General features: G+C 46.8%; 3 protein-coding genes across 8 annotated transcripts in view; 1 reads left to right on the top strand and 2 right to left on the bottom strand.

Moving 5' to 3' along the window:
* Window positions 1–15,312, top strand: part of LOC126964247 (reactive oxygen species modulator 1) — a 186,771-nt gene that overhangs the window by 52,864 nt on the left and 118,595 nt on the right. The gene's annotated exons all lie outside the window — the stretch shown is intronic.
* The window catches only part of LOC126964104 (fer-1-like protein 4), a 53,331-nt gene that overhangs the window by 7,901 nt on the left and 30,118 nt on the right, over window positions 1–15,312 (bottom strand). The window contains exons 29-35 of the mRNA XM_050806931.1: window positions 14,113–14,311; window positions 13,911–13,969; window positions 13,691–13,822; window positions 11,367–11,409; window positions 11,177–11,277; window positions 10,962–11,099; window positions 10,748–10,864 (exon numbers count right to left, since the gene is read on the bottom strand). Of these exons, the coding sequence (XP_050662888.1) occupies window positions 10,748–10,864; window positions 10,962–11,099; window positions 11,177–11,277; window positions 11,367–11,409; window positions 13,691–13,822; window positions 13,911–13,969; window positions 14,113–14,311 (789 nt within the window). The remainder of the gene's footprint in view (window positions 1–10,747; window positions 10,865–10,961; window positions 11,100–11,176; window positions 11,278–11,366; window positions 11,410–13,690; window positions 13,823–13,910; window positions 13,970–14,112; window positions 14,312–15,312) is intronic.
* LOC126964261 (ubiquinol-cytochrome-c reductase complex assembly factor 1) overlaps window positions 1–15,312 on the bottom strand; it is a 292,878-nt gene that overhangs the window by 272,342 nt on the left and 5,224 nt on the right. The window lies entirely within an intron of this gene.

Genomic DNA, 15,312 nt, shown 5'->3' with positions numbered 1-15,312 from the left:
TATATCCTGTGTAGTTTATTTTCTTTTTTTCCCTCCTTTTCTTTTTGTAGAGATAGGGCTCTCACTACGTTGCCAAGGTTGGTGTTGAACTCCTGGCCTCAAATGATTTTCCCACCTTGGCCTCCCAAAGTCCTGGGATTACACAGAGTGAGCCACTACACCTTCAGCCCTGTGTAGTTTCTTGACTGAAAGTTGTTGGGTAATTTTTTCAATTGTTGTTTGCCTAAAGAGGTCTTTCATTTTTTTCTTTCTTGAATGAACATTTCCTAGGACATACAATTCAAGGTGACAGTTATTTAAAATTTCTCTCAGTGCTTTAAAGATATTTTTCTATTTTTCTTCTAGCACTTTTGGTTGCTGTAGAGAAGTTGATGGGCTGATGTCATTCCGTTGTAGTAATCTATACTTTCTCTCTGATGATATTTTCATCTTTTTAGAGATTGGGTCTCGTTCTGTTGCCCAGGCTGGTCTTGAGAACTCCTGGCATCAAGCAGTCCTCCCACCTCAGCCTTCTGAGTAGCTGGGGTTACAGGCATGAGCCACTGTGCCAATTTGATTATATTTTTGGTATTTATATTTTCCATAGCACTTATGCTTTCTTTTTTTTCCCTGAGAGTCTCTCGCTCTGTTGCCCAGGTTGGAATGCAATGGCGTGATCTCCGCTCACTGTAACAACCTCTACCTCCCAGGTTCAAGCAATTCTCCTGCCTCAGCCTGCCTAGTAGCTGGGATTACAGGCATGTGCCACCACATCTGGCTAATTTTTGTATTATTAGAGACGGGGGTTTCACCATGCTGGCCAGGCTGGTCTCGAACTGCTGACCTCAGGTGATCCGCCTGCCTCAGCTTCCCAAAGTGCTAGGATTACAGGCTTGAACCATCACACATGGCCACACTTAATGCCTTTCTAAGGCACTAACATTTACTTATTGTTAATGTTTGTTTCTCCTACTAGAATGCAAGCTTCATAAAGGCAAAGCTTTTTTTTCTCCTTGTGATTACATGTTAATTTTTTTATTTGAAATCTCTTTCCTCTCTTGTCCTCTCCAAATCCTACTTAGAGATATTCAGTCAAGCCTTAACTTCCTGTGCCGGCTTGGCTCAGTGGTTCACACCTGTAATCCTAGTACTCTGGGATGCTAAGACAGGCAGGAGCTCAGGAGTTCAAGACCAGCTTGGGCAACATGGCGAAATCCTGTCTCTACTAAAAAATAGAAAAAATTAGCTGGGCATGGTGGCATGCGCCTGTAGTCCCAGCTACTTGTGGGGGCTGAGGTGGAAGGATTGCTTGAGCCCGGGAGGTCAGGGCCGCAGTGAGCCATGATCATGCCACTGCACCCCACCCTGGGCAACAGAGTGAGACCGTGTCAAAAAAAAAAAAACATACCCCACAAATTTAGTACAAAGCGACAGTAATAAAGGAGTAAAGTAGTGGCATAAACATAGATCAGTGGAATAGAGTTGAGAGTCCAGAAAGAAATCCACATATCTATGGTTCAATCGATTTTCAACAAGGCTACGTAGGCCATTCAATGGGCAAAGAACCATTTCTCCAACAGATGGAGCTGAGACAACGGGACAGTCACGTGCAAAAGTATGAGGTCAGACCCTCACCTCACACTAGATACAAAAACTAACCCAGAATGGATCAGACTTAAACATGAGAGCCAAAACTCAAACTCACAGCAGAAAACAGGCAAAAGTCTTCACGACCTTGGATTCTGCAAAGGTTTCTTAGTTATGACCAAAAAGCACAGTCAATGAAAGAAATAAAAATAAATTGGACTTCATCAAAATTAACATCTCTTATGCTTTAAAGGACACTATCAATAGAGTGAAAAGACAACCTAGAAAGTGAGAGAAAATATCTGCAAGCCATGTAAGAATCTAGTAGCCAGAATATTCGAAGAACTCCTACAACTCAACAAAACAACAATCTAATTTAAAAATGGACAAAGGACTTTAGACATGTCTCCAAGATACGCAACAGTCTAAAAAGCACATGAAGACTGTTCATTGTCATTAGGAAACAAATCAAAACCACAATTAGATACCACTTCATACCCACTAAGGTGACCTTAATTTTTTTTCTTTTCTTTTTTTTTTTTTGAGACTGAGTCCCACTCTGTCGCCCAGGCTGGAGTGCACTGGCGTGGTCTTGGCTCACTGCAACCCCCGCCTCCTAGGTTCAAGCGATTCTCCTGCCTCAGCCTCTCGAGTAGCTGGGAAACAGGCACCTGCCACCACGCCCGGCTAAATTTTTTGTATTTTTAGTAGAGACCAGGTTTCACTACTTTCGCCAGGCTGGTCTCAAACTCCTGACCTCGTGATCCGCCCACCTTGGCTTCCCAAAGTGCTGGGATTACAGGAATGAGACACTATGCCTGACCTGACCTTCATTTTTTAAAAAGGACAATAAAGGCTAGGAGCAGTGGCTCACGCCTGTAATCCCTGAACTTTAAGAGGCCTAGGCAGGTGGATTATCTGAGGTCAAGAGTTTGAAGCCGGGCGCGGTGGCTCAACCCTGTAATCCCAGCACTTTGGGAGGCTGAGACGGGCGGATCACAAGGTCAGGAGATCGAGACCATCCTGGCTAACACGGTGAAACCCCGTCTCTACTAAAAAATACAAAAAACTAGCCGGCCGAGGTGGCGGGCGCCTGTGGTCCCAGCTACTCCGGAGGCTGAGGCAGGAGAATGGCGTAAACCCGGGAGGCGGAGCTTGTAGTGAGCTGAGATCCGGCCACTGCACTCCAGCCTGGGCGACAGAGCCAGACTCAGTCTCAAAAAAAAAAAAAAAAAAAAAAAAAAAAAAGAGTTTGAGACCAGCCTGGCCAACATGGTGAAACCCCATCTCTACTAAAAATACAAAAATTAGTCAGGCGTGGTGGTGAGCGCCTGTAATCCCAGCTACTTGCGAGGGTGAGGCAGGAGAATTGCTTGAACCAGGAAGGCAGAGGTTGCAGTGAGCCAAGATCGCAGCACTGCACTCCAGCCTGGGTGACAGAGCAAGACTCTGTCTCAAAAAAAAAAAAAAAAAAAAGAAAGAAAGAAAGAAAGAAAGAAAATTTAAGTTATATTCTGGCACTCCTTTGCTCAGAACCTTCCTATGGCTTCCCATGTAATTCAGAATAAAGTGAATAACAAAACCCAATATGATCTCCTTCCTCTGCCCATCGCTGCTCCCATTTCCTCTGAAGCCGTCATTCCTAAAACCTGTTCCTCATTTATCCTGCCTGCTATGGCCACAAGGGGCTCCTTGTTGTTCCTCACACATGAGTGGTGGTTCCACCTGATGGCCTCTGTACCAGCTGTTCTGCTGGAACGCTTTCTTCCTCAGGTAGCCACCTGGATAACTCCTTGGCCCTCTCCTAGTGTGTGTTTGAGAGACAGGGTCTCACTCTGTCACCCAGGCTGAATTGCAGTGGTGGCATCACAGCTCCCTACAGCTCAGCCTCCCAAGCTCAAACAATCCTCCCATTTCAGCCTTCCTAGTAGCTGGGACTACAGGTGCAAGCCACTGTGCCCAGCTTTCTAGTATTTGTTTAACACTTTCTCAGCCGGACATGGTGGCTTGTACCTGTAATCCAGCACTTTGTAGTTCGATACAACCTGGGCAATATAGCAAGACCCCATCTCTACAAAAAAAAAAAAAAAGTCTTATTGAGGTCTATCAACCCTGACCATCCATTTGCAACCCACCCCCAGCACTTCCCACTTTTCTCCACAGCACTTATAATTTTCTAACATATAAATAAGATACATAATTTTTTTGTTTTGAGACGGAGTTTTGCTCTTATCAACCAGGGTAGAGTACAATGGTGAGGTCTCGGCTCACTGCAACCTCCGCCTCCCTGGTTAAAGCAATCCTCCTTCCTCAGCCTCTTGAGTAGCTGTGATTACAGGTGCGTGCCACCAGGCCTGGCTAATTTTTGTATTTTTAGTAGAGACGGGGTTTTGCCATGTTGACCAGACTGATCTTGAACTCCTGACCTCAGGTGATCCGCCCCCTGCCCCCAGTCCCAAAGTGCTGGGATTATAGGTATGAGCTACCACGCCCAGCCCGTAAGCTATATAATTTACTTATTGATTATGGTTGTTGTTAATCTCTTTTCACTAGAATGTAAAGTTCATGAGGGCACCATTTTCATGTTTTACTCACTGCTTTTTGTCAGCAGTACCCAGAACACTGCCTAGTAACTCATAAAAAAATGCAAGAAAGGCCGGGCGCGGTGGCTCACACCTCTAATCCCAGCACTTTGGGAGGCCAAGGTGGGCAGATCACCTGAGGTCGGGACTTTGAGACTAGCCTGACCAACATGGAGAAACCACGTCTCCACTAAAAATACAAAATTAGCTGGGCGTGGTGGCGTATGCAATGTAAACCCAGCTACTCAGGAGGTTGAGGCAGGAGAATCGCTTGAGCCCGGGAGGTGGAGGTTGCGGTGAGCCGAGATCATGCCACTGCACTCCAGCCTGGGCAACAAGAGCAAAACTCCGTCTCAAAAAAAAAAAAAAAAAAAAAAAAAAAAAAAAATTGCAAAACATACCTGTGGAATAAATGTTTGTGAGTGAAACTGGCCTATAATTTTACTTTCTCATGTCATTCTCAGGTTTTGCACCAAGATTATGCCACCCTCATGGGATTAACTGGAGTGTTTCTTTTTATATTGTCTGAAATGGTTTGTGTAAGTTTTTTTTTTTTTTTTTTTTTTTTTTTGAGGCCGAGTCTGGCTCTGTGGCCCAGGCTGGAGTGCAGTGGCTTGATCTCGGCTCACTGCAAGCTCCGCCTCCCGGGTTCACGCCATTCTCCTGCCTCAGCCTCCTGAGTAGCTGGGACCACAGACGCCCGCCACCGCGCCCGGCTAAGTTTTTGTATTTTTTAGTAGAGACAGGGTTTCATCGTGTTAGCCAGGATGGTCTCGATCTCCTGACCTCGTGATCCGCCCGCCTTGGCCTCCCAAAGTGCTGGGATTACAGGCGTGAGCCACCGCATCCAGCCTTTTTTTTTTTTTTTTTTTTTTTGAGACAGAGTCTCGCTCTGTCACCCAGGCTGGAGTGCAGTGGCCGGATCTCAGCTCACTGCAAGCTCCGCCTCCCGGGTTTACGCCATTCTCCTGCCTCAGCCTCCCGAGTAGCTGGGACTGCAGGCGCCCACCACCTTGCCAGGCTAGTTTTCTGTATTTTTTTAGTAGAGACGGGGTTTCACCGTGTTAGCCAGGATGGTCTCGATCTCCTGACCTCGTGATCCGCCCGTCTCGGCCTCACCTGGCCTTGTGTAAGATTAAAATTGTTTCATCCATAACTGTTTGGTAGAAACTGCTGCTGAGACCATTTTGTCTGGAGTTTCTGACACAATTTCTTTTAATACTTATAGGACTATTCAGGTTTTCTGGTCAAGTGTGGTGGCTCACGCCTGTAATCCCAGCTACTCGGGAGGCTGAGGCAGGAGAATTTCTTGAATCTGGGAGGCCGAGGTTGCAGTGAGCCAAGACTGCACCACAGCACTCCAGCCTGGGCGACAGAGCAAGACTGCGTCTAAAAAAAGAAAGAAAAAAAAAAAAAGTGGATGTTGTAGTGGAGGGATTGGGAGGAGATTCATGGATGTAATGAAGATACAGCATAGACTACAGGCTGTATCTATTTTACAGGGGAGAGCCAAGGGATAAGACAGCTGGGAGGAGCTCTCCTGGGGTTAAAACAAATATCAAACACTAACCTCAGAAAGTATTCATTGGAAAGAGCCACCATTTGATTAGATTCATTTGTAGAGGATTTTATGCTCCCAGGATACTACTGCAAACCATAGAGCAATCAGTAGAGCTTACCTGGGTGTGGTCAGGGAAAAGAATGCAAGAGGGCCCTGCCAGTACCACTGTCATCCTAGGGTGACAGTGGTATATCCAAAGCTGCACCTCCCAGAGTAGCAACATCAGTGATCTAACACAGGGGATGGGAAATAGACTTTGCTAAAATAATCCAGCCAGTCACTAAACAAATAAACAAGGAAATAACAAGAAACCCCAGTACCCAGAGTTGTTACCATGTATTATCTAAAATGCTGTTTCCAACAAAAAATTATGAGGCCTGCAAAGCAATAGAAAAATTATTTTTCCATCTACCCCCAAAAAAATGCCCATGAGAGCAACACAATCAACTTAACAGGAAAGTGTGTATGTGTGTGTGTGTGTGTGTGTTTGTTTGTTTTTTTTTTTTGAGATGGAGTCTTGCTGTGTTGCCCAGGCTGGAGTGCAGTGGCCGGATCTCAGCTCACTGCAAGCTCCTCCTCCCAGGTTCACGCCATTCTCCTGCCTCAGCCTCCCGAGTAGCTGGGACTACAGTACCCGCCACCACGCCTGGCTAATTTTTTGTATTTTTAATAGAGATAGGGTTTCACCATGTTAGCCAGGATGGTCTTGATCTCCTGACCTTGTGATCTGCCCGCTTCAGCCTCCCAAAGTGCTGGGATTACAGGCGTGAGCCACCACACCCAGCCAACAGGAAAGTATTTCAAAGTAGCCAGTGTAAATATGTTCACAGAACTGAAGGAAAGCTTGATTAGAGAAGTAAAGGAAGGTATGATGATAATGTATCAAATAGAGAATATCAATAAATATATACTTTTTTTTTTTTTTTTGAGACAGAGTCTCACTGTCACCCAGGCTGGAGTGCAGTGGTGCAATCTCAGCTCACTGTAACCTCTGCCTCCCAGGTTCAAGCAATTCTCCTGCCTCAGCCTCCCAAGTAGCTGGGACTACAGGCACGTGCCACCACACCCAGCTAACTTTTTGTATTTTTTAAGTAGAGTCGGGGTTTCACCATGTTAGCCAGGATGGTCTCAATCTCCTGGCCTCATGATTCACCCGCCTCGGCCTCCCAAAGTGCTGGGATTACCGGCGTGAGCCACTGTGCCTGGCCAAGACATACAATTTTTTTAAAAGAACCAAATGAAAATTCTGGAGTTGAAAAGTACAATAACTAAAATTTAAAATTCACTAGAGAGGCTCGATAGTAAGAATTGGCAAACTTGAAACTAGATCAAAAACGATTATGCAAGCTGAAGAACAGAGAGAAAAGAGAAAAAAAAAAATGAAATAGAGCCTCAAACAAATGTGGAACACCATTAAGTCACCAACATACATATAATGGGAGCATTAGGAGGAGACAGAGAGTTGGGTGCAGTGGCTCACGCCTGTAATCCCAACACTTCAGGAAGACTGAGGCAGGTGGATCATCTGAGGTCAAAACTTCAAGACCAGCCTGGCCAACATGGTGAAACCCCATCTCTAAAATTAGCCAGGCATGATGATGTGTGCCTAAGTCCCAGCTACTCCAGAGGCTAAGGTGGGAGAATCACTTGAAGCCAGGAGGCAGAGGTTGCAGTGAGCCAAGATTGTGCCATTGCACTCCAGCCTGGGCGACAAGAGCAAGACTCCATCTCAAAACAAAAACAAAAAAAGAAGGCAGGCTGGGCGCGGTAGCTCATCATGCCTGTAATCCCAGCACTTTGGGAGGCCAAGGCAGACGGATCACCTCAGGTCAGGAGTTCAAGACCAGCCTGACCAACATGGAGAAACCCTGTTTCTACTAAAAATACAAAATTAGCAGGGCATGGTGGCACATGCCTGCAGTCTCAGCTGTTCTGGAGGCTGAGGCAGGAGAATCGTTTGAACCTGGGAGGTGGAGGTTGCAATGAGCCGAGATGGTGCCATTGTACTCCAGCCTGGGGCAACAAGAGTGAAACTCCGTCTCAAAAAAAAAACAGAAGGCAAGAGAGAGAAAAGAAGAAGAAAAAATGGCTGAATATCCCATACTATCATTATTATTATTATTATTATTTTTTAAGTCTTGCTCTTGTCGCCCAGGCTGGAGTGCAATGGCACGATCCAGGCTCATTGTGACTTCCACCTCTCAGGTTCAAGCGATTCTCCTGCCTCAGCCTCCCAAGTAGTTAGGATTACAGGTGCCCACCACCACGCCCAGCTAATTTTTGTATTTTTAGTAGAGACAGGGTTTCACCATGTTGGCCAGGCTGGTCTTGAACTCCTGGCCTCAGGCCACCTGCCACCCACCTCAGCCTCCCAAAGTGCTGGGATTATAGGCATGAGCATGAGCCACTGTGCCTGGCCACCTTTTTTTTTTTTTTTTTTTTTTGAGACAGAGTCTTGCTCTGTCACCCAGACTGGAGTGCAGTGGCGCAATCTCAGCTCACTGCAGCCTCCACCTCCCAGGCTCAGATGATTCTCCTGCCTCAGCCTCCTGAGTAGCTGGGATTACAGGCATGTGCTACCACACCGAGCTAATTTTTGTATTTTTAATAGAGACGGGATTTCACCATGTTGACCAGGCTGGTCTTGAACTCCTGACCTCAGGTGATCTGCCTGCCTCAGCCTCCCAAAGTGCTGGGATTACATGTAAGAGCCACTGCGCCCAGCCTCATTACTTACTTTGTTGCCCCAGTTTTTCAAGTCTTAACCATTAGAAGCTCCTTCAGGTTGGCTGTGTTCATTCTTTCATTAAGCCCCCATCCTTTTTTGAGCACTTCCTTACTCCTGCCCAACAAGATGCTCCAGATTTGACTTATATTTTCCCAGCCCTAGTCCTAGAATCAAACACTTCTCCAAGGAGTCCTCAATCCCTTTATTAAATAATGGTGTTTAGAAACCAAAATCTGGGCACCCGGTGTGCTCACTGCTACTGTATGTTGTTGCTTCTAGGCCTTCTCAGCAGACAGAGATAGCGAACATTAATAACATAATCCACATATACATACATAGATCTATATTTCTGTATCTTTCCATCTGTGTATATTTTAAAACATGAGTTTATACAGATACTTCTGATTCTGATCTAATATCACAGCATTCACTTAATCCCCTTTCCTTATTTGTAACTTCTTTCTCCAACAGTAAGAAACCTGGTTCTCATTATCTACAATATAGTTTACTTATTCATGTATACCAGTATACACATAATGTAGTTTCAGAATTGCTAACACATACTTCTAACTAGATTACTGCATTTATGTTCAGCTCTCTTTAGTTTAGTTGTTTTTTCATTTTGTTTTTGTTTGTAAGACAAGCTTTTTCCCTGTCATCCAGGCTGGAGTGCAGTGGCACAGTCATGGCTCATTGCAGCCTCAACCTCCTAGGCTCAAGTGATCCTCCTGCCTCAGTCTCCCATGTAGCTAGGTCCAAAGGTACATGCCACCACATCACACTTTTTTCTTTTTTTTTTTTTTTTTTTTTTTGAGATGATGTCTCTCTCACTTACCCAGGCTGGAGTGCAGTGGCAATATCTTGGCTCACTGCAACCTTCTCCTCCCAGCTTTAAGCAATGCTCCTGCCTCAGCTTCCAAAACAGCTGGGACTACAGGCACATGCCATCATGCCCAGCAAATTTTTGTATTTTTAGTAGAGACAGGGTTCACCCTGTTGGCCAGGCTGGTCTCAAACTCCTGACCTCAGGCGATCCACCCAACTTAGGCAATCCACCTGCCTCAGCCTCCCAAAGTGCTGGCATTACAGGCGTGAGCCACCACATCCAGCCACATCCAGCTAGTTTTTAAATTTTTTGTAGAGACTGAGTCTCACTTTGTTGCTTAGGCTGGTCTTGACCTCCTGGGCTCAAGTGATCCTCCTGTCTTGGCCTCCCAAAGTGCTGGGATTACAGGCGTGAGCCACTGCACCAGGTCCATGTTTAGTTTTATAGAACCCTGTCAAATTACTGTTTTCCAGAGTTATTTGGTTTTGTTCTTCACTTCCTTCAGTGTGGTTATATTGTTCATTTGTAGTACAGTGAGGGTCATATTCCATATGTATATTTGTATACATATTTGTAGTACAGTTAGTGTTCATATTCCATGTTAGGTTGCCTCAGCACTATGATTGGTTTTAATTTTTTGTCTATTGTGGGGGCATGTGAAACATTGCTATAGTTCTAAGAGTCAGGGGTATACAAAAAGATCTACTCTGAGAAGTGCCATTTTTGTCCTCATTCTCACAACCCTGACCCCATTCCCCCTTTCGTTCCATCTCTTTGCCACTCACCCTCTTGTTTGTTTGGTTTTTTTTTTGGAGATGAGTCTCGCTCTGTCGCCCCCCGGACTGGAGTGCAGTGGCACGATCTCAGCTCACTGCAACCTCCGCCTCCCGGGTTCAAGTGATTCTCCTGCCTCAGCCTCCCAAGTAGCTGGGACTACAAGCATGCGCCACTATGCCCAGCTAATTTTTGTATTTTTAGTAGAGATGGGGTTTCACCAAGTTGGTTGGCCAGGATGGTTTCGATCTCTTGACCTCGTGATCCGCCCACCTTGGCCTCCCAAAGTGCTGAGATTACACGCATGAGCCACAGTGACCGGCCCTGAGATATCTTTAAGAATACCTCAAGGCCCTACTGAACTCAGTATGAAAACTGCATCAATGGACAAAGTTAGACAAAGGTATTTGGTAACAAGCCTTCTGAAGCCTGAGATTCAGCCCTGCTCTCATCCTAGAATTATACTCCCCATTCTACAGGACTAGAACTACAAACAGGGGTCAGGAGACCAACTCCCAATTCTGGTTCTGCCATGAGCATGCTTTATAACCCTAGGGGATCTCCTAACTTTGTGGCTAAGATTTCTCACCTAAAAAATGAAGAACTTGAACTCTGTGATCCCGAGGTTCCTCCCAAAGCCTTCCTTCTGTAGGTTTCATGTACATTACCTTAGCTATAGTTGGAGGCATGCCAGGGCTATGGAGACTCACCTTTACAACATACACTCTGACCAGGAGCTTGATGGGCCGGTTCTGTGGGATGCCCCGGGAGATCTGGGGCTCAGAGAATGACACTGCCTCTGATTCAGGGTAAATGAGGAAGGAGCCCTGAGTTGGGGGGAGACAGAAAGGGCTCTGATAAGAGAATTGTCCTTCTGAATCCCCACCTGGGCTCCCTGGTTCTGCTTTCCTTCCCCAAATGCACCTTGAACTTGCCCACAAGGCGTCCAGATCCTTCCTCTTCTCCACCTGCATCCTGGCCCCCTTGCCCTCGGTACAGAGGAAATACATACAGCCAGTCTTCAAAGTGGTTAAATTCTTCTTCCAGGGACCTGTTGTAGATCTAAAAGGCAAGGACTTCAGTGACAGCCCGATGTCCAGAATCCAAAGGAGACTTTCCTTTTCCCAGTACCCAGTCACCTTCAGGGTGGCAACTGCTTTTTTTCGGGACACAGTGCCTTTGACTTCAGCCTCACCCTGGTCTTGGGCCTCCCCAACCATAGAAATGAGGTTGACCCCATCTGGAAACAACAAAAATGCCCCAGTCAGAAATATCTGGGTAGGCAGGAGATGGGCAGATGGAACCAGAGCAAAAAGCCCAATCTCTTACCTGAATCTCCAGGATCATCCATTTCATCTTCATCAAGGTTGTGCTGAAATTAAAGAGCAGATCCAGAGATTCTTCCCCATCCCCTTCAACTCCTTAGCCTACCCCCTTTTCCAAGAGAGTTGGGAAGCCTTCATTCAAGTTCCCACTGTGTATGCCACTTGCATTTTTAAAGTTCAAATTTATCATCCAGTCCTGCCCTATCCAGGGTGGTCACCATCAACCACACGTGGCTACCGAGCACTCAAAATGTGGCTAGTCTGAATTGCAATGTTCTGTAAGTGGCCAGGCTTGGTGGCTCATGCCTGGAATCCCAACACTTTGGGAGACTGAGGTGACTGCTTGAGGCCAGGAGTTCGAGATCAGGCTGAACAACACAGTGAGAACCTGTCTCTATGAGATAAATGCCTTTTAATTTTTATTTATTTTTGAGACAGGCTCTTGCTCTGTAGCTCAGGTTGGAGTGTGTTGGTGTGAACATGGCTCACAGCAGCCTCAACCTCCTAGGCTCAAGCGATCCTCCCACCTCAGCCTCTTGAGTCACTGGGACCACCAGCACGCACAGTTACTTCTTTTCATTTTTAGTAGAGATGGTGTCTCACCGTGTTCCCAAGACTGTTCTCAAACTCCTTAGTTCAAGTGATCCTCCCACCTCAGCCTCCCAAAGTACTGGGATTACGGGCATGAAACACCACACCCAGGAAAAAAAAAAGTTTTTAATTAGCTGAGTGTGATGGTATGTATTTATGGTCCTAGCTACTGGGGAGGCTGAGGTGGGAAGATGACTTGAACCAAGGAGTTTGAGACCAGTCTGGACAACAGATAAAGACCCCATCTCTAAAAATGAAATAAAAATGAAATGAAGGCGCAGTGGCTCACGCCTGTAATTCCAGTACTTTGGGAGGCTGAGGCGGGCAGATTACCCGAGGTCAGGAGTTCAAGACCAGCCTGGTCAACATGGTGAAACCTCGTCTCTACTAAAAATACAAAAAAGTAGCCGAGCATGGTGGTGGGCGCCTGTAGTCCCAGTTACTCAGGAGGTTGAGGCAGGAGAATAGCATGAACCCAGGAGACGGAGCTTGCAGTGAGCTGAGATTGTACCACTACACTCCAGCCTGGGCGACAGAGTAAGACTCTGTCTCAAAAAATAATAATAATAAAAAGAAAAAAAGAAAAAGATGTGCTATAAGTATAAAATAAACACTGAATTTTTAAATACTTAGTACAAAAAATAAGAATGTAAAATATCTCAGAAATTTTATGATTACTTGTTGAAATGATTTTTTTTTCTTTGAGACAAGAGTCTCACTCTGTCACCCAGGCTGGAGCACAATCTTGGCTCACTGTAACCTCCACCTCCCAGGTTCAAGCGATTCTCCTGCCTCAGCTTCCAGAGTAGCTGGGATTAACAGGTGCCCACCACCACGCCCAGCTAATTTTCGTATTTTTAGTAGAGATGGGGTTTCACCATGTTGGCCAGGCTGGTCTCGAACTCCTGACCTCAAGTGATCTGCCTGCCTCAGCCTCCCAAAGTGCTGGGATTACAGGTGTGGGCCACTGTGCCCAGCTTTGAAATATTTTGAATATATTACTAAAATTAATTTCACCTGTTTCGTTTTACTTTTTTGTTTTAGACCGAGTCTCGCTCCGTCACCCAGGCTGGAGTGCGGTGGCCCAATCTCGGCTCACTGCAAGCTCCGCCTCCTGGGTTCACGCCATGCTCTTGCCTCAGCCTCCTGAGTAGCTGGGACTACAGGCGCCCACCACCATGCCCGGCTAATATTGTTTGTATTTTTAGTAGAGATGGGGCTTCACCGTGTTGGCCAGGATGGTCTCAATCTCCTGATCTTGTGATCCACCCGCCTCGGCCTCCCAAAGTGCTGGGATTACAGGCGTGAGCCACTGCGCCCGGCCCCTTTTACTTTTTTTAATGTGGCTACTACAGAAGTTAAAACTACTTATGTGGCTCGTATTATCTCTGTTGGACAACACAGCTCTAGATAATGGAGTTAATAATCCCCAGCTTCTGGAATTGTGAAGAAAAGAGGACTGCAATGAAGAGCTCTGAAAAACTGTATAGCTCCACCTTCAATGAGATCATTCTTGTTTTTTGTTTGTTTTTTTGAGACGGAGTCTGTCACCCAGGCTGTTGTGCAGTGGCATGATCTCAGCTCACTGGAGCCTCTGCCTCCAGGTTCAAGCGATTCTCCTGCCTCAGCCTCCTGAGTAGCTGGGACTACAGGTGTGCACTGCAATGCCCAGCTAAGATATCATTCTTTTTATCATTTACACCCCAGCCCCTCTCTGGGACCCTTCTCTGCCCCCACCTGCCCCTGGAGCTCCTGCAGTGACGTGTAGTACTTGGACCACCAGTCCAGCTCTTCCGGATCTGGGATGTCCTCCTCCAGTCCAGGGCCTTGATTCAGGAGGCCTCCTAGTGGGAGCTTCTTCAGAGGAGGCTGAGGAAGAACAGACTTTGTCTCTCTAACCCAGCACCATCCTAAGTACTGCCAGCCCCTTCCCCATCTATCTCCTCTACCCCATCACCTTCAGGAGCTGTCTGGATATACCCGCTTCAGCCAAGAAGGGATCCAGGGACTTCTGTCCTGGGAGGGGGAAAATGGCAGCATGAGGAGATTGGGCAAATAGAAGTCAGATTCCACACCCCATTGGAGGGCCCTCTGGAGCCATGTCCACCAGGAATCAGAGGCGCTTTTGTCTGGTGGTCCTGAAGGAGAAGTTTCCTAACCTTGAGGTCCCTTGGGCATCATATCCCTTGTCTCCTCCATCTCTCCTTCCTCCTCAGGAGGATCCTCATGACCCCGAAATATAAATCGCAGCATGTGGGGGACAATGTGGGAACCCACGAGGACTGTACGGCCAAAGGCCCGGCGCTCAATCACCAGGATGCTGAGTGGGGGCTGCAGGTAAGGCTGCTCCGGCAAGTCCTGGGGGTGGAAGAGAGGAACTGTGTCTTTGAAGACCTGGGGAAGAGGGAAGGGCAGCCACAGAGACAGGTAGGGAAAAAGTACATCTAAACCTGCATTCTAAGCCCAGCTCTGCCATAGCCTCACTATGTAATCTCTGGTAAACCACTGCTTTCTCACCCTGTTTCCCGGCTAAGAAAGGGACACAGGCCGGGCGCAGTGGCTCATGCCTATAATCCCAGCACTTGGGGAGGCCAAGGCGGGTGGATCATGAGTTCAGGAGTTCGAGACCAGCCTGGCCAACGCGGTGGAACTCCGTCTCTACTAAAAATACAAAAATTAGCCAGGCATGGTGGCAGGCACCTGTAATCCCAGCTACTTGGGAGACTGAGGCAGGAGAATTGTTTGAAACTAGAAGGCAGAGGTTGCAGTGAGCCAAGATCACGCCACTGCACTGCAGTCTGGGCAACAAGAGCAAAAAAAAAAAAAAAAAAAAGGGACACAATACTGGATGCAAAAGACTGTTGTAAGTATCAAATGACATAATAGAAACATAAGTACTTTCGAGCCTACAAAGTACTGTCAGAAGCTGGGCGTGGTGGCTCACGCCTGTAACCCCAGCACTTTGGGAGGCTGAGGAGGGCAGACTGCTTGAGCTCAGGAGTTCGAGACCAGTCTGGGCAACATGGCAAGATACCATCTGTACCAAAAATACAAAAAAATAGTGGGGCATGGTGGTGCACACCTGTGGTCCCATCTACTCAGGAGGTTGAGGTGAGAGGATCACTTGAGCCCAGGGGGTGGATGTTGCAGTGAGCCAAGATTGTGCCACTGCACTCCAGCCTTGGTGACAGAGCAAAAGACCTATATATACACACACACACACACACACACACACACACACACACGCACATATATATTTTTTGGCTGGGCATGGTGGCTGACGCCTGTAATCCCAGCACTTTGGGAGGTCAAGGCAGGCAGATCACTTGAGGTCAAGGGTTTGAGACCAGCCTGGCCAA

The sequence above is a fragment of the Macaca thibetana genome, chromosome 10 (genome assembly GCF_024542745.1).
Source record: "Macaca thibetana thibetana isolate TM-01 chromosome 10, ASM2454274v1, whole genome shotgun sequence".
Lineage (NCBI taxonomy): Eukaryota > Metazoa > Chordata > Mammalia > Primates > Cercopithecidae > Macaca > Macaca thibetana.
Note: the sequence above shows the minus strand (reverse complement) of the source record. Positions and strands in the feature narration are given on the sequence as shown.